Genomic DNA, 18,514 nt, shown 5'->3' on the forward strand with positions numbered 1-18,514 from the left:
AAAATAATGAAGCAGCTGATCAACACTTAAAATTTTTGGGACCTTGTTAACCCTTTGAGGACTGTAAGATTTTGGAACGCCAAAAGAATCAATTTTTTTGTTTTTAAAGTTCGTACACTTCAGTTGCTGTAACTAAGCCATTTCATGAAATAATTGGCAAAAAACTAGATCCATTTGTTGTTTGTTGATAAGAATTAAATTTTGACTCAAACCAAAAAAGAAAAAGAGTTTTAAGTTCTTAATCAGATGATACACGCAATTAAAAACATGGGACAAATACGTCCCTTGGTCCTCAAAGGGTTAATGCAGTAGGCTTTACCAGAGCATTCACACTTGAGCGTTTTGTAGCTTGAAGCTCTAAGCTCCAAAAATGCTCAAACTTAAAAAATCAATTGTTCTGTATGGTGCCTGTTCACGCGGTCAGGTGTGAACAGGCACCATAAGCCCTCATGCACACTGGATGTTTTTACAGCGGCTGTTTTTAGCTTTTGACCCCCCCCCCAGCATGTTATCCTATGTGTCCATGCACACATAGACTGTAATCAATATTTTTGGCTGGGACGTTTTTTAGCTGGAAAAAAACCCAGGACCCAGGGAGTTTTTTAGCTGTAAAAATGCTCTAACGCTGAAAACAGGGAAAAATGCGTTAAAACGCTAAAAAAAATGCTAAAAACCGCAACTGCTGCTAAATGCAGGTAATCGCTACTGCAAAAATGCTAAAAAAAGCCGAAAAACTCACGTTTTTAATTTGACTTTACACAGCTAACATTTCCAGTGTTATCAAAATGTCCCGTGTGCGTGAGGACTGAGAACAATTGATTTTTAAGTTTGATCTTTTTTGGAGCTTTGAGCTACAAAACACACAAGTGTGAATGCCGCCTTAAGCAGTATTAAACCCAAAAGCAAGTGTTTGTTATATTGCAGCTTACCAATTCTTAGATGTGGTGCTGCAATATTAGGCTTTCTTTCTTTTGTTTTCACTTGATGATTTTGCCAGTAAGTATCTTGTTTTTCAGCAGACCAAGCTGCCCTGCAAATGTAGCAGTTACAGGGTTGAGAGAAACCATTTACCACGAACAGGACTGCTTACAACGATCAGCTTTTAATCATTTATGTAAAAGTTTTATCCCAAAAGAACCAAAATTGTTTACCGAGTTGACCGGGCAGGGGAGCAAATTATTTATAGTTTTGCAGCACTGGGATATTTTGATCATGAATACGGTTGTATTTTGATGGATTGGGTTATGAGATTACATGGTGGAAACAAAGATGTGATTGATCGTTCCCGATCGAAAGTTACGATTGTATCTTAACTATCAATTGATAGCGGCATATAAATCGTGTGGGCTGTCCGCTATAGATCTATTATTCCTATCAGAAGAGATCGATTGTAAAAGAAATGGAATATTCAGCAAAGCGTGTATGGCCACATTGCATGTATTAACCACATACAGTTACCAAAATACAAGTCCAGCGGATTAATAAACGTAAATGTTTGGCTTGACCAAATGTTAATGGTTAAGTAGTTGTTGAGGGACATTGTTGGTGATGCTTAGACCAGAGGCTGAACAATAGCATTTGGGACAGGTTTCCATCTGTATTATTGTTTTGATGTCTTCATGCAGTTTATGGCCTAACTCTGGGATAAGCAAATATTGTCTAAATATATTTCCTTGAATCTGGGTGCAAGTTGTGTATTTCTTTGTGATCAGTGCATAAATCCACTTCTCTACTTACCTGTATAGCTGTATGTACTGTGGAACAGTTCATCTTCGAAGTACACTGTAGATGCACCAAGGTCTTTTTCTAAATTAAGCTGTATGGGACCACTATGCTGTGGTGGAACTTTGAGGCCGTCTTTGAACAATCCCTTTACACCTTGCAGTACTTGACCTCTGTAGAGCTGCCTGCATAACCACAGTATATGTCATGTGAATCCTTTTCCAGTGTGTCATAGTGACCACATATAACGTACACGTGCATACACAGCAACCTCCTCCTCTGTCCTGACAGTCTCTGCATTGTGAACACCCTGCGTGATCAGGTGACAGTTTTAGTCAGGGGCGGACTGACCATTTGGAAACTTGGGCACTGCCCGGGGGCCCGGGGTCAGTAGGGGGCCCCATGAGATGCCCCTGGTACCTTTTTCATAGGCTTTTTTGAGTTTGGGAAAGGACACAGGGGCCCCATGATCCCTTATTTCCCGGGGGCCCCATGAGTTGTCAGTCCGCCCCTGGTTTTAGTAAACTGTTAGTACCCTGGATTGAAGCATGCCTCCTGTATCAGTGGACCGCTGTCCCTGGGGGCCCTGTAGAGCAAATATTTATCTGCCCACAGCCTGCAAGAATGAATCCCCCCATGGGAGCAGGGACCCCCTGACTGGTGTCTGACCTGACTCATGAGTTATAAATGGTGCAGCCATTTGACTAAACCCACCCATAGATGGTTCAAATCTCAGCTGGTTCAGTAAGGACCGACCAAGCTTTGAATCATCTATGGGCAGGCTGATTGCACCCAAGTTGATCTATCCAGCTGCTAGCAATATTCACTGTGTTCTCCCTGCGCTCCCTGCCAGAAAAACACAATAGCTCTGCTGGAGGGATTCCCCCTTCAACACATCTATGGGCAGGCTTATTGCACCCAAGCTGATCTATCCAGCCGCTAGCAATATTCACTGTGTTCTCCTCGCGCTCCCTGCCAGAAAAACACAAAAGCTCCGCTGGAGGGATTCCCCCTTCAACACATCTATGGGCAGGCTGATTGCACCCAAGTTGATCTATCCAGCCGCTAGCAATATTCACTGTGTTCTCCCCGCGCTCCCTGCCAGAAGAACACAATAGCTCCACTGGAGGGATTCCCCCTTCAACACATCTATGGGCAGGCTGATTGCACCCAAGTTGATCTATCCAGCCACTAGCAATATTCACTGTGTTCTCCCCGCTCTCCCTGCCAGAAGAACACAATAGCTCCGCTGGAGGGATTCCCCCTTCAACCCATCTATGGGCAGGCTGATTACACCCAAGTTGATCTATCCAGCCGCTAGCAATATTCACTGTGTTCTCCCCGCGCTCCCTGCCAGAAGGATACAATAGCTCCGCTGGAGGGATTCCCCCTTCAACACATCTATGGGCAGGCTGATTGCACCAAAGTTGATCTATCCAGCCGCTAGCAATATTCACTGTGTTCTCTCCGCGCTCCCTGCCAGAAGAACACAATAGCTCTGCTGGAGGGATTCCCCCTTTAACACATCGAGTTGCAGGAAAGGAAATCGCATCATAAGGCAGGCCATGGATGAGTCAAAAACCAAACACAATTTTGTCGTTCATTTTTTGCATCATTGGCTTGCCATTTGCGACATGCGATTTTTGGGTCACAATCGAAAGTGCCTGATCTAACATGCTGCATTTTGTTTCGTTAAATTGTAAGCACCATTTTCTGTTTTTTAACTCGTCTATGGCCTGTCTTGTTTGGGTCGGGTGCTGGGAATCCCAGGGTTATTAATGCCCACTCAGCCACTCAACTCACATCCTCCTGAGTCCTGCAGGCCGCACACTTCAGACTGTGGGCACTTAAATAATGAATTTTGATCTTTCTCATTCTGGAATCCTGAGTCCCAATGTGGCTCCTGCACCCTCCCACGTTGCGGTACCTGGTGCAGACTACTTCTTCTCCCCCAGGTACGGCACTGCAGTGCAGCTCACTCTGCACCCCCCTCCTAGTAGGGACTTAGCAGCCTTCCAGACTTCTAACCTTTTATGTTTAATGCAGAGCAGGTGCTGTGAGAGGGAGGAGCAGGGTGAGCTGACCTGCTGAACCACAGCCGGGAGGAGGAGCGCGAGCTGAACTGGAATGCTTCTGCTGTGAACTTTGAGGATGAATTGTTCTGCCTGTAGCTACAGAGATCAGTGAGGGCTTATTTTATAGTTTGTTTCTGCTGTTCATCATATATATGCATGATCTTTAGGCCTGGTGTTAGTCACTGTACTTGCTTTCCTACACATTACATGAAAGAACACATTCTTTATACTTTATTAGGGTGTTATCAAGCAAATCATCAGCAGATTGCACAGCTAAAGTCTACAGTAGCCAGCGGGGAGGAGAATGCATGTCTAAAGGGATGCCAGAGATGTGTTCTTTCTTATAACACTTTAGGCAGGGTTTTGTGATGTTTACAGGATTCTGCTGCCCCCCCACCCCCACCAAATCTGAGCAGTGATCTGAAGATAGTCCCAGTGATGATGTTTAGCTATTTTATGAAAAGGGGGCGGGGGGACAAGGGAGGTATTATATGCAAATATTACGCTTCAGCTATAACTAGTAAGATCGGTAAAGAGGTGATTTGTGATTGGTAACACTTTGAATATCAGTAATGCTCGTCATACTGCGTTATTGACTATATGTTTAAGTCTTCCTCTTGTACTATATTTTAAGGTTACATTAACCAGTCAAATATTTCTGGAAGGTTCCAAACTAAAGCATGTCTTTTCTCCAATCACAGCGCAGTAACGGCACCACCTACCCTCACGCCACTCACTTTGGGGATACCTTCCGGTTTGTCCTTCTTATCTTTATTGCCTTGGCTTGTATCGCTGGGATAGTCATCGCCTCAGCTGTCATCTTCTGCCTTCGCCAACATGCCAAGCAGCGGGAGAAGGAACGCTTGGCCGGACTTGGTCCTGAGGGCGGTGGAGACTCCACGTTTGAGTATCAGGTAAGCCATTGTATGAAGTGTGTGTATGGAATAATCTGTTGTAACTATTAAAGTGTACCTGTAGCCAAAATGTATTTTTCCTTTTGAGATCTCCCTTCGTTTTCACAGAGGAAAAGAGAGGAAATCTCTCCAAGGTGTCACCCAAACAGGTGTGCCCAGTTGGATGATCACAGCATATCATGTTCAGATAAACAGACAGGACACTTTAATGTCACCAACAGAACCAGTAATGTTTGAAGGCCACCAGGGGCCTATTCCTCAGGCAGCAGTTACCACCGCATCACTGCTGTCCTAATTGAGACGCCTATTGTCCTCAAAACATTGCTGATTTCAGTTGGTGTCATTAAAGTCTCCTCTCTGTCTATATAAATATGGTGTGCTGATGATATCTTGGATTGGACTTATGCTTTGGTGGCACCATCTGCTATTTCACCACAACACCCTCCTATAACTGGGTGCCATTGCTGTAAGGAGTGAGATGGACTCTTTTTCTGGGAAGGCTTTCCATAAAGATTTTGGAGTATATTTGTGGCAATTTGTTCCCCTTCACCAAAAAGAATATTTTTGAGATTAGATACTGATGTTTAATATGACGAATTCACCCCAATTAGTAGGGTTGACATTAGGGCTTTGTAAAGGGTACCCGAATTCTTCCACACCAAACTTATCAAACTATGTGTTTGCGCAGTGTTGGTTGAGAAAACCTTGATCATTCTAATTCATCCCAAAAGTGTTCTGAATGGTTGAGGTCAGGGCTCTGTGCAGGACACTCGAGTTCCTCCATAGCAAACTCATCAAACCATATCTTTAGGCAGATGTTGGTTGAAAAGACCTTTAGGCAGATGTTGGCTGAGAACACCTTTGGGATGAATTTGTTCCAATTCATCCCAAAGGTATTCAGTAGGGTTGAGGTCAGGGGTTTATGCAGGAAACTTGAGTTTCGCCAAACCAAACTCATCAAACCATATTTTTAGGCCAATGTTGGTTACGAAGACCTTGTTTCTTCCAATTCATCCCAAAGGTATTCAGTAGGGTTGAGGTCTGGGGTTTATGCAGGAAACTTGAGTTTCTCCAAACCAAACTCATCAAACTATATTTTTAGGCCAGTGTTGGTTGAGAAGACCTTGTTTCTTCCAATTCATCACAAAGGTGTTCAGCAGGGTTGAGGTCAGGGCTTTGTACAGGACACTCAAGTTCCTCTACACCAAACTCATTAAAACATATCTTTAGGCAGATGTTGTTTATAAAGACCTTTAGGCAGATGTTGGCTGAGAACTCCTTTGGGATGAATTTGTTCCAATTCATCCCAAAGGTATTCAGTAGGGTTGAGGTCAGGGGTTTATGCAGGAAACTCAAGTTTCTCCAAACCAAACTCATCAAACCATATTTTTAGGCCAATGTTGGTTATGAAGACCTTGTTTCTTCCAATTCATCCCAAAGGTATTCAGTAGGGTTGAGGTCTGGGGTTTATGCAGGAAACTCGAGTTTCTCCAAACCAAACTCATCAAACTATATTTTTAGGCCAATGTTGGTTGAGAAGATCTTGTTTCTTCCAATTCATCACAAAGGTGTTCAGCAGGGTTGAGGTCTGGGGTTTATGCAGGAAACTCGAGTTTCTCCAAACCAAACTCATCAAACTATATTTTGAGGCCAATGTTGGTTGAGAAGACCTTGTTTCTTCCAATTCATCACAAAGGTGTTCAGCAGGGTTGAGGTCAGGGCTTTGTGCAGGACACTCAAGTTCCTCTACACCAAACTCATCAATCCATATCTTTAGGCAGATGTTGTTTGAAAAGACCTTTAGGCAGATGTTGGCTGAGAACTCCTTTGGGATGAATTTGTTCCAATTCATCCCAAAGGTATTCAGTAGGGTTGAGGTCAGAGGTTTATGCAGGAAACTCAAGTTTCTCCAAACCAAACTCATCAAACCATATTTTTAGGCCAATGTTGGTTACGAAGACCTTGTTTCTTCCAATTCATCACAAAGGTGTTCAGTAGGGTTAAGGTCAGGGCTCTATGCAAGCCATTTGAGATCCTCCACACCAAACTCATCAAACCATGTCTTCAAAGAGCTGGCTTTGTACACAGTCATGCTGGAACAGTAACCGGCCTTAACCGAACTGTCACCACAAGGTTGGAAGAGCACGATTGTCTAAAATGTCACTGTGTGCTGTAGTATTATCATATTTAAAAGGGTGTCCATGTATCGTTGACCTTATAGTTTTACTAAATCCCTGGGGCTACTAGTGTCCTATTTTCTGAATGGCCCTTGGTCTGAGCATGCCTGTGTGTTCCTAGTTTTAAAGCATCACCCTCTATAGTTCTCTGGAAATTATTCAAGAAAACTTGCATTCAAGTTATATTGAGTGGACTTTTTGAGCTGGCAGGGTTGCAATGTTTTCAGGAGAGTGTGGTCAGTTGAGTGTTTGATGCTGCAGTTGCTCTTCGAAGACAGATAGAATCCCTGTAGTGATTTATCTTTCTCCCTCTATCTGCGGCTCCAGGATCTCTGCAGACAGCACATGGCAGGAAAGTCTCTGTTCGGTCGCACAGAGGGCAGCGGGGCAGCAGCGGAGAACTCCCGTGTCAGCAGTGTGTCTTCCCAGTTCAGCGATGTGCCACAGCCCAGTCCCAGTTCACACAGCAGCACTCCATCTTGGTGCGAGGAACCCGTGCAGTCCAACATGGATATCTCCACCGGTCACATGATCCTGGTAAGAGCACCCAGCATAGAAAACATTTTGAAGGAAAGAAAATATTGAGTGACAACCAATCAGATGTTTGCTTTCATTTTTATTCTTGTACCAGAAGAATGACAGCTGGATTCTGATTCGGAGATTTTATAAACTTGAGTCAGAGGGAATAAAGTTAAAGCACATCTCCGCACAAAACTGTTGAAAATGAAAATAGGTCCTAAGTAGGTTCTAAAAATAAAAAGGTCAGACTGCAATAACAATCAGACTGTAACATACCCCAGCTGGGGGGACTCCAGGAAGGAAAGGTCATTTGTTTAGGGGGGGCTGAGCCTGGAGTTGAGCTTTAACTGTTGGGTTTGCAGGTAAGTGTTAAAGACTCAGACCCAGACTGCGCTTGAGTACTTCCGTTAGAATACCGCTTCCCCGTCCAAACACCGATAACAGACACCAGAGCCGACCATACAAGACTAGACGACACCAGTCTTGAAGTAAACCAGGAGGGAGGCTCCTTTATTTGAACACAGATACAAGATATATACACTCAGGGGACAATCCCCCCACCCTGCATAATGACACAGGGCGGGGCAATCTACACTTAGTAACAAGAGACACACAGGTATTCAAACTTCACACCAGCAGACAGTCCCATCAGGAGGGAGGGCTGCTGGAGACACCCCCCCCCCCCCACTAAGCTAATACACATAAATACATACATCCCATAATAGTTTGCTCCCAAGCAAGACACACAATAGAACAATGGGATGCAACCACATAACATTAAACAATCAACAACCCCCACCCCACGTATCTCCTAAACATGTCTACACAGTCTGAGACAACCCCCACCCAGTATTAGGACAGATCACCCTGTACCCCTAAAAGGCACAAGGTGATTTACACATAAGAGGGATATGGGGAGCTGAGACAGGAGTCACCCCCACCTTTCCAAAGTGAGCTGGGTTCTATGGCCCCCCCCACCCAAAGTGACTCCCGTCACGCTGGGTTAAATGTTAGGGGTTATAGTGACCCTTAATCTTGTGTACTTGAAGCTGAAGTTTAGTTCTAAAACATGTTTTTCTCTACAACTTGAGTTCCTTTACTTATTTGTAATGAAGGTTGTCCCACGATGGGCAGGGTGCTGGATTCTGTAGAAATCTTTACAGCAGGGCTGCCCTGTCCTCTTCCTGCTGCTGAACTTCTGCAATTTTTGGTCTCCCGGCTCAGCTGCACTAAAGAAAATCTGTAGGGCGGAGGTTTCTGGGGGCAACTATGGGCGATGTGTCTATGGAAAGGGTTGGGGGGGTCTCTCTAGGATTTTGCAGGGGTACTCTGGCACACTGGAGGGCACTACGGGGGGCTAGGGTGCACTGTGTTTGGGGGCACTATGGCAGGCTAGAGGCTCTGCAGAAAGCCAGGGGACTTTGCAGGTGGCTTGGGGCACTGTGAGAGATTGGGCAGCACTATGGGGGCTATGAGCTCTCATTGGCCCTGGGGCATTCTGTGAGGTAAGGGGTACTGTGCTCCGCTATCGGAGTTTGGGGGGAACTATGAGGCACTGTGGCAGATTAGGGGATCTGCAGCTGGCTTGAGAACTGGAAGGAGGGAGACCATGGCTTGGCAGTGGGCCATGGTCGGGTGGTTGAGAAGCTCTCTTCTAGCATTCCCCTATAGAACTTTATAAAAACATTGTTACTTCTTTCTGTGTTGTTCTGTGTTGTTGAGAGATGAATGTCCCCTCATTTCTGTCCTGGGGACAGGAAGTAAAGAAATCTCTCTAACGGAGCCTCCGAAGGCATATTTTTGTGGATCTATAGTAGAGTTTTTACCTGTAGATCCAGACAGTAAAAGCACTTCCTGCTGCAGGCTGACAACGCTAAGTTGCTGCCTTGCAATTAGAAGCATCGTTGTCACCCTGCCCTGCAAGCACCATCAGCTGGCTGTTGCACTGCTAGCTGATAGACAATGATGTGAAATGCATTCATGAGTGGAATCTGGTGTTAATATTTATATTTCTGCCTATTTCTTTAACTTTTTTCAGGCATACATGGAAGATCATTTGAGAAACCGAGACCGCCTAGCAAAGGAGTGGCAGGCGCTGTGTGCATATCAAGCAGAGCCCAATGCATGCTCCATTGCCAAGACCGACACCAACCTGAAGAAGAACAGGAATTCTGAGTTTGTTCCATGTGAGTGTGATACTGCAGAGTATCCAGTCATAACTACTGCTTCCCCTTTGCACACTCTGATCACAGGATCTCTCTCCTTCCTCTGTGCTTTCTTCTTCCACTCTGCCGCCCCTCCCCCCAGCTGAAGGATCATTTATGATGTGGAGGCACCCCACACAGAGTGCCGGCCTGTGCTGTATCCATGTGCCCCTAGGTGGCAGTGCGCCCTAGGCTGTTGCCTAGTTTGCCTAGTAGAAGCATCGACCCTGAATGGAAGAACATGAAAATGATAGACTGTCATAACATATAACATACATATGTGAACACACAGAGAAAAAAATAAATATTTAGGATAATATACACTTTAAATGTATCCCAACGTAAATGCTATAAATGATATTGGGACAGGTAATTGTTCTAAATGGGAATGTCCCAGATTGAGACTGATCCAAAGACTGACAGGCCGCACTCCGGAATGGACACTGTAGTAAAATATTTATCGCAAAAAACTTGCTAGCTGTCAGATCATCTTCTATGGACACGTTTCACCTGAAAAAAAGGACTTAAAGTGTTACTAAACCCAAAACAGAGATCAGTCTGTATATGCAGTAAAGATGCTTGTTATACTCACTGTGGAGCCTAAGGGGTTAATCCTCCACATTGTGTAAAAAGCCTTTTGATCCTGTCTTCTCTGATCCTCCCCTTCTTCTACTGTTCCCAATTCATCTGCCGATAGTACAGAGCTCTAGGAGTTACTCTGCGCATACTCAGTTTGGTGTGTATCGCTGGAGAGTTTTTCTTTCTTTGGGAGGGTGCATGTGATCGGAACAGGGCCAATTAGCACTGTCCAGACAGAGGGTCAGAGGTCATGCAGACTCATAGGACAATCAGGGCAGAATGAAAACTCCTCCTACAAGAATTAACCAGTGCTCTGCTGGACACTGATAGAAGTCACAAGACGGCCCTCACTGCAGATGAGAAAAGGGACGAGCAGTTTATATTTACTACAATATTTGCACTTCCATGTTCCGTGTACTGTGGGAGACCAGATATAGTGACTGCAGGGTCTGGGGGGAGCTGATATAGTGAATGCAGGGTCCGGGGAGACCAGATATAGTGACTGCAGGGTCTGGGGGAGCTGATATAGTGAATGCAGGGTCTGGGGAGACCAGATATAGTGAATGCGGGGTCCAGGGAGACCAGATATAGTGAATGCAGGGTCTGGGGAGACCAGATATAGTGAATGCAGGGTCCGGGGAGACCAGATATAGTGAATGCAGGGTCCAGGGAAACCAGATAGAGTGAATTCAGGGTCCGGGGAGACCAGATATAGTGAATGCAGGGTCCGGGGAGACCGGATATAGTGAATGCAGGGTCCGGGGAGACAGGATATAGTGAATGCAGGGTCCAGGGAGACTGGATATAGTGAATGCAGGGTCCGGGGGGACCAGATATAGTAAATGCAGGGTCCGGGGAGACCAGATATAGTAAATGCAGGGTCCGGGGAGACCAGATATAGTGAATGCAGGGTCCGGGGAGAGTGGATATAGTGAATGCAGGGTCCAGGGAGACCAGATATAGTGAATGCAGGGTGCGGGGAGACCAGATATAGTGAATGCAGGGTGCGGAGAGACCAGATATAGTGAATGCGGGGTCCGGGGAGACCAGATATAGTGAATGCAGGGTCTGGGGAGAGTGGATATAGTGAATGCAGGGTCTGGGGAGAGTGGATATAGTGAATGCAGGGTCTGGGGTTTTAGTAACACATTAATCCTAGGGAGCCCTTTTTTTGGGTGAAGTGTGTTAGAATGAAGTGGCATCCATAGCAGGGGAATTTACCCATAGCTTAGTGAATGTGGGTGGCGACATTTCTCTTTGTAAAGAATACACAATCATATGCAGGGAAAATGAAAAAAAAAATTTACAATTCTTACTTACACATGATTGGCTGATGGAAGTCAGCAGACCTTCAACCAGGGGCGGACTGACAACTTATGGGGCCCCCCGGGCAATAGGGGATCATGGGGCCCCCGTGTCCTTGCCCAAACTCAAAAAAGCCTATGAAAAAGGTACCAGGGGCATCTCATGGGGCCCCCTACTGACCCCGGGCCCTCGGGCAGCGCCTGAGTTTCCAAATGGTCAGTCCGCCCCTGCCTTCAACTCATTCACTAAGCTGTGGGGTAATTCCCTTGCAAAGTGAACAGTCTATTTGCCTTTAGTAAATCAAGCCCTACGCGTCTTTATAATTCATGTCTATGCAGCAATGGACGTTAACTATTATTCTTTCTGTCCTATGTAGATGACCACGCTCGTATTAAACTAAGGAGTGACAACAACCCATCCCGGAGCGACTATATCAACGCCAGCCCTATCGTAAGTAATATTCAGTCACTTATCTGTCCGTCCTGAATAATCAGCACAATCTGTTATATATAAAAACACATTGCTTTACTAAAGGCAAATAGACTGTGCACTCTGCAAGTGCAGTTACTCCAGAGCAGGGGCAGACTGACAACTCATGGGGCCCCCGGGCAATAGGGGATCATGTGGCCCCTGTGTCCTTGCCCAAACTCAAAAAAGCCTATGAAAAAGGTACCAGGGGCATCTCATGGGGCCCCCTACTGACCCCGGGCCCTCGGGCAGTGCCCAAGTTTCCAAATGGTCAGTCCGCCCCTGATCCAGAGATTAGTAAATGAGATGAAGGTTCACTTGCCAAAGAATATTAAATCACGTGCAAGGAGAATTAAAAAAAAAAAAAGAAAAAAAAGTTTTTTTTGCTTGCACATGATTGGATGATGGAAGTCAGCAGAGCTTCTGCTCATTTACTAAGCTCTGGAGCAACTGCACTTTGCAAAGTGCACCGCCTATTTGTCTTTAGGAAATCAACCCCTAAGTGTATTTTTTTACTTAGATTTTGCACTTGATAAACCATTGGGGCTGATCAACTCTGGGTGTAGGTTTATAACGTTTTATTTTCTATGGTTGAACTGGATGGACTTTTGTCTTTTTTTCAGCCAGACTAACTATGTAACTATGATTTGCTAAACCCAAATAGACTGCGCACTTTGCAGTCAGTTGCTCCATAGCTTATAAATGAGGTGAAGCTTCACTTTGCAAAGAATACCCAATCACATGCAAGGAAAATTTAAAAAAAACGCATTTTTGCTTGCATGTGATTGGATGATGGACGTCATTAGAGCTTCTGATCATTTACTAAGCTCTGGAGCGACTGCACTTTCAGAGTGCACAGTCTATTTGCCTTTAGTAAATCAACCCCTATGGTTTATCAAGTGCAAAATCTAAGTAACAAAATACACTTAGGGGTTGATTTCCTAAAGGAAAATAGACTGTGCACTCTGAAAGTGCAGTTGCTCCAGAGCTTAGTAAATGAGCAGAAGCTCTGCTGACTTCCATCATCCAATCATGTGCATGCAAAAATGTTTTTTTTTTTTTTAAATCTTCCTTGCACGTGATTGGGAATTCTTTGCAAAGGGAAGCTTCACCTCATTTACTAAGCTCTGAAGCAACTGCCTTTGCAAAGTTCACAGTCTATTTGCCTTTAGTAAATCAACCCCTAAGTGTATGTCTTTACTTAGATTTTGCACTTGATAAACCATAGGGGTTGATTTACTAAAGGCAAATAGACGGTGCACTTTGCAAAGTTGCTCCAGAGCTTATAGATAAGGTGAAGCTTCCCTTTGTAAAGAACACCCAATCACATGCAAGGAAAATAAAAAAAACAGCATTTTTGCTTGCACGTGATTGGATGATGGAAGTCAGCAGAGCTTCTGCTCATTGACTAAGCTCTGGAGTAACTGCACTTTGCAAAGTGCACCGTCTATTTGCTTTTAAAAAATCAACCCAAATGTCTGACTCTAATACTCAGATGGTTTTATTTAATTTGCACAGAACTAAAATTAGGAGACTAAAAATAAATGAAATGTAACTTTTCACTGAATGAGCGGAATAGAAGTAGATAGAAAAGTATTTAGAAGTCTTTATGAATTCCTCATTGCATTTCATTATACCATTTTACAGTGGGACAGGCTGGGGCGTGACTACAAAATGCTGGGCCCCAAAATAAAATTTTGATGTGGTCCCCATCAGTGGTAGATGGCCTACATTGCACCCTTTAAAGCTGAATTCCTGGACTTCTTTTACATTTCTAAAGTATTATTAAAGACAGAAATATAGAATAGTGACGACAGAGTGGTCCATCAAGTCTGTCCATTTTTTTGTTTTGTTTTTACTTTTTTTGTTTTTTTTGTTTTACTATTTTCTCTGAGTATAGATCTCTGCTTGTCCCAAGCATGTTTGAAGTCATTTACTAGAATATGGGTGAGACCTCCTTCGCTTCTGCCTACTACCTAAAAAAGGACTAAACTAAGTGCAGCTGCCAACATCCAATCATATACCCAAAGATCTGTACAGCAAATAAATTAAAATGATGTAGCGCTTACACAAGATAAATAAATAATGCATAAACCATAAATATTGTGTATATAAGTGACACCACATAAACACTTGGTGATGATAATCAAAAAGTGACCAATATTAATAAATGTGCAGCCTGTGGGCTGTATTCCGTGAGGGGACACTACTGGGAGAGAGGGGACGTCACCCCAGAAGGAGTCTCTTGCATGGAGGATCCTAGTGAGTGATCCAAAAGCGTTTTGACCCTTAGTACAGTTGCAAGAAAAAGTATATGAACCCCTTGGGATTACGTGGAGTTTTGCATGAATTGGGCATAAAATGTGCTCTGAACATCATCTAAGTCACAACAATAGAAGAACACAGTCTGCTGAACATAATACTACACAAACATTAGATGTTGCCATGGTTTAATTGCACATAACATGTAAACATTCACAGTACAGGGAGGAAAAAGTATGTGAGGCCCTAGCTTAATGACTTCTCCCAGAGCTAATTGGAGCCAGGAGTGAGCCAACCTTGACTCCAATCCGAGGGCCCTGGTACCTTTTTCATAGGCTTTTTTGAGTTTGGGCAAGGACACAGGGGCCCCATGATCCCCTATTGCCCGGGGGCCACATGAGTTGTCAGTCCGCCCCTGCTTATATACACAATATTTATGGTTTATGCATTATTTATTTATCTTGTGTAAGCGCTACATCATTTTAATTTATTTGAAGCCATTTACTGTTGACTGGCTCACTACCTCTGCTGGAAGTTTATTCCAAGCATCAACTACTCTTTCAGTAACAATCAGGGGTGGACTGACAGCTCATGGGGCCCCCGGGCAATAGGGGATCATGGGGCCCCTGTGTCCTTGCCCACACTCAAAAAAGCCTATGAAAAAGGTAACAGGGGCATCTCATGGGGCCCCCTACTGACCCCGGGCCCTCGGGCAGTGCCCGAGTTTCCAAATGGTCAGTCCGCCCCTGGTAACAATACTTTCTGAGATTAGTTATGATCTTTCCTCCAGTTATATTAAGGTCATGTCCCCGTGTTCTTGATTTTGGTTTCGTGTTGATAATCCCGCCCCTCCTGAACCTTATTCACCCCTTTGATGTATTTTAAGGTTTCAATCATGTCTCCCCCTTTCCCTTCTTTCCTCCAGACTGGACATGTTAAGTTCCTGAAGTCGCTCTTGATATGTTTTATCCACCATTTTCACCATTTTTGTTACCCGTCTCTGGACTCTTCTTTTTAGTTTTGGATAGATTGGAGAGGGATTAGAACCCCTGTCAGGTTTTTATTGTTCCCTGGGAACCATTTGGGATATTCACTCTATTGTCCTGGTGGCCATTATCACAGAGGGTTAAAGTGAAAAAAAAATCCCAAATTTCAGGTTGTCTCCAGAAATAGAGGAGAAAGCTTTCAATGGGGACATTTGTATCCAGTGACAACCAAGGATTCCCCCATTTTGGAGGGATTTCCTCTGACTTCCTGTCATGGAACTGGAAATGAAGAGAAATCTCCCCAATGAGACACTGGTGGCGAAAAAGAAACTGACAAGTGTTATAACCTTCCCTCACTATATTCAAAATGGGCAAAAAACTGTTTTCCTATCATTCTACTTCACCCAAGGTTCACACCCGTGCGTTTTCCGCAGTGTTTTGCAGAAACGCAGTACAGTCCATTGAACATGATTTCCTATGGGACAGGTTCTCCTCTCCGCGTTTTCACCTGCTGCGTTTTTTGGAGAGGGTCAGGGACTTTTTTGAAAGCAAAAAGTTTGTGTTTTTTTGGTTCTGTAGACTTCAGTGGAAAAGCATGTATTGCGATTTTGCTGCGTTTTTGCCACGTGTTTAATTAGTTTTTTATGTTTTTTGCGTTTTATATCTGCCTAGCAACAAGAAGAAAAAAAGAAAAAGCAAAACGCATTAAAAACACGTAAAAAAAATCAGGTGCAAAAATGCAAAACGCAATGTAGAAACGGTTCAAACGCAACCTGCATAGGTGTGAACCGAGCCTGAAAGAGTGCAAAAAAAAAGGAACAGTGCAGTGCAGAGCGGTGATTCCTGCCGGACCGCACTGCACACCACACCACAGAGCGGTGGCTGGTGTGAACGGACCCTTATGCAGGCCATAGACGGGTCGAAAATCGGCCGATTTTTGGGCCGAAAAAAAAATCGGCCAATTTTCACACCGTTAGTGGGTTTATTGGTCGGTCGTTTTTTGGGGTTTTGGCACTTTTTTTTAATCAGTAAAGCTGGAAAATTTGCGGCCAATTTTGACGATCGGCCAATTTTCCCAGCAATGATGGGCATATCGGCCGATCATTTTACTGATAAAAAATCTGCACATGAGCCGTGACCTGCAAGAAGAAGAAAAAGAAGCAGAAAAAGAAGAACAAAAAGAAGGAGAAGAAGAAGAACAAAAAGAAGAAGGAGAAGAAGAAGAAGAGGAAGAAAAAGAACAAAAAGGAGAAGAAAAAAGGAGAAGAAGAAGAAAAGGAAGAACAAAAAGAAGAAGAAAAATTCCAGTCCGCTATTATATTTTATATCAAAAGTCTTGCGGTTGCAACAATGTATCCAAATAAAAACATCTGTATCCGAAATGGATACAAATGGATACATTGTTGCAACCACAACTTTTTCATGTAAAATATAATAGCGGAGTTCTCTGCAAGGGACAGAAGTAATTATGGGGTTAACTGCCGACCGTAGACGGGATGAAAATCTGCCGATTTTTTTTACCATTGGTGGTAACGTCGGCCAATCGGACGACTGATTTTTCGTTTTTTTGTTTTTTTTTAAACGGCCATTTTTCGACCAATCTATGGCCTGCATTTCTGGCAGGATTACCCGGTAAAAATCGGCCGATTTTTGCACTGTTAGTGGGTTTATTGGTTGGTCGTTTTTCGGGGTTTTGGCACAATTTTTTAAATCAGAAAAGCTGGAAAATTTGCAGCCAAATTTGACGATCGGCCAATTTACCCGGCAATGATGGGCATATTGGCCGATCTTTTTACTGATAAAAAATCTGCGCATTAGCCGTGACCTGCAAGAAGGAGAAAAAGAAGAAGAAGGAAAAGAAGAAGAAAAAGAAGATGAAGAAGAAAAAGAAGAAGAAGAAAAAGAAGAGGAAGAAGAAAAGAAGATGAAGATGAAGAAGAAAAAGAAGAAGAAGAAGAAGAAGATGATGAAGAAGAAGAAGAAGCAGAAGAAGAAAAAAGGAGATGAAGAAGAAAAAGAAGATGAAGGAGAAAAAGAGAAGAAAAAGAAGAAGAAAAAGAAGAAGAAGAAAAAGAAAAAGAAGATGAAGAAGAAAAAGAAGAAGAAAAAGAAGGAGAAGAAGAAAAAGAAGGAGAAGAAGAAGAAGATGAATAAGAAAAAGAAGATGAAGAAGAAGAAAAAGAAGAAATAGAAGATGAAGAAGAAAAAGAAGAAATAGAAGATGAAGAAGAAAAAGAAGAACAAAAAGAAGAACAAAAAGAAAAAGAAGAATTCCAGTCCGCTATTATATTTTATATGAAAAGTATTGCGGTTGCAACAATGTATCCAAATAAAAACATCTGTATCTGAAATGGATACAAATGGATACAAATGAATACAAATGGATACATTGTTGCAACCGCAAGACTTTTTCATGTAAAATATAATAGCGGAGCTCTCTGCAGGGACAGAAGTAATTATGGGGTTAAATGCTGGCTGTAGACGGGACGAAATTCTACAGATTTTTTTTTTATCATTGGTGGTAACGTCGGCCGATCAGATGACCAATTTTTCTTTTTCTTTTTTTTTTAAACGGCCAGTTTTCGACCCGTCTATGGCCTGCATTACTGGCAATAAAGGAAAGAAAGCCTAAAAAGAAAACTAATGCAGCCATTACATCTAAGAATTGGTAAGCTGAAATAGAATAAATGTTTGTTTTTGAATGTAATACTCATTGAACGATGTTCACTGCTTCAGGAGCAGGGGCGGACTGACCATTCCAGAACTCGGGCACTGCCCGAGGGCCTGGGGTCAGTAGGGGGCCCCATGAGATGCCCCTGGTACCTTTCATAGGCTGTTTTGGGTGTGGTTTGAGTGTGGGCGAGGACACGGGGGCCCCATGATTTCCTACTGCCCGGGGACCCCATCAGTTGCCAGTCCGCTCCTGTTCCATGGTAGATATTGACACAAAATCACTGTCCAAGGAAAACCAGTTGCATGCAGAAGGAGAGATCAGCATTCATGGATGAGAAATGTCAGTTCTAACGGTGAAAGTCATTTTGAAACGTTTCTGGATATATTAATATTTTTTGTGCCCTCAGATTGAACACGACCCTCGTATGCCGGCTTATATCGCCACGCAGGGCCCGCTGTCACACACCATCGCAGACTTCTGGCAGGTGAGTTTGTGGATGTGAATACAGGGGGCTAATGTAATGCATACACAGGACGGCAGAGAGGGTGGGCTGTAATGCCTGCACAACGCGCAGATGCGCCCGTGTGTTTCTGTGCTGAGAGCTCAGTGTCCTCTCCCAGCGTAGAGAC

The 18,514-nt window shown here is 43.7% G+C and overlaps 1 protein-coding gene across 2 annotated transcripts in view; it reads left to right on the forward strand.

Annotated features, from left to right (window-relative positions):
* Positions 1-18,514, forward strand: part of PTPRN (protein tyrosine phosphatase receptor type N) — a 179,680-nt gene that overhangs the window by 138,929 nt on the left and 22,237 nt on the right. For both annotated transcript variants that reach the window (XM_089680614.1, XM_089680615.1), the window contains 5 exons: positions 4,499-4,711; positions 7,216-7,425; positions 9,446-9,593; positions 11,872-11,945; positions 18,292-18,369. In XM_089680614.1, the coding sequence (XP_089536740.1) occupies positions 4,499-4,711; positions 7,216-7,425; positions 9,446-9,593; positions 11,872-11,945; positions 18,292-18,369 (723 nt within the window). The remainder of the gene's footprint in view (positions 1-4,498; positions 4,712-7,215; positions 7,426-9,445; positions 9,594-11,871; positions 11,946-18,291; positions 18,370-18,514) is intronic.

Source organism: Staurois parvus, unplaced genomic scaffold (genome assembly GCF_062004578.1).
Source record: "Staurois parvus isolate SC_StPar_1 unplaced genomic scaffold, SC_StPar_1.0 ptg000246l, whole genome shotgun sequence".
Lineage (NCBI taxonomy): Eukaryota > Metazoa > Chordata > Amphibia > Anura > Ranidae > Staurois > Staurois parvus.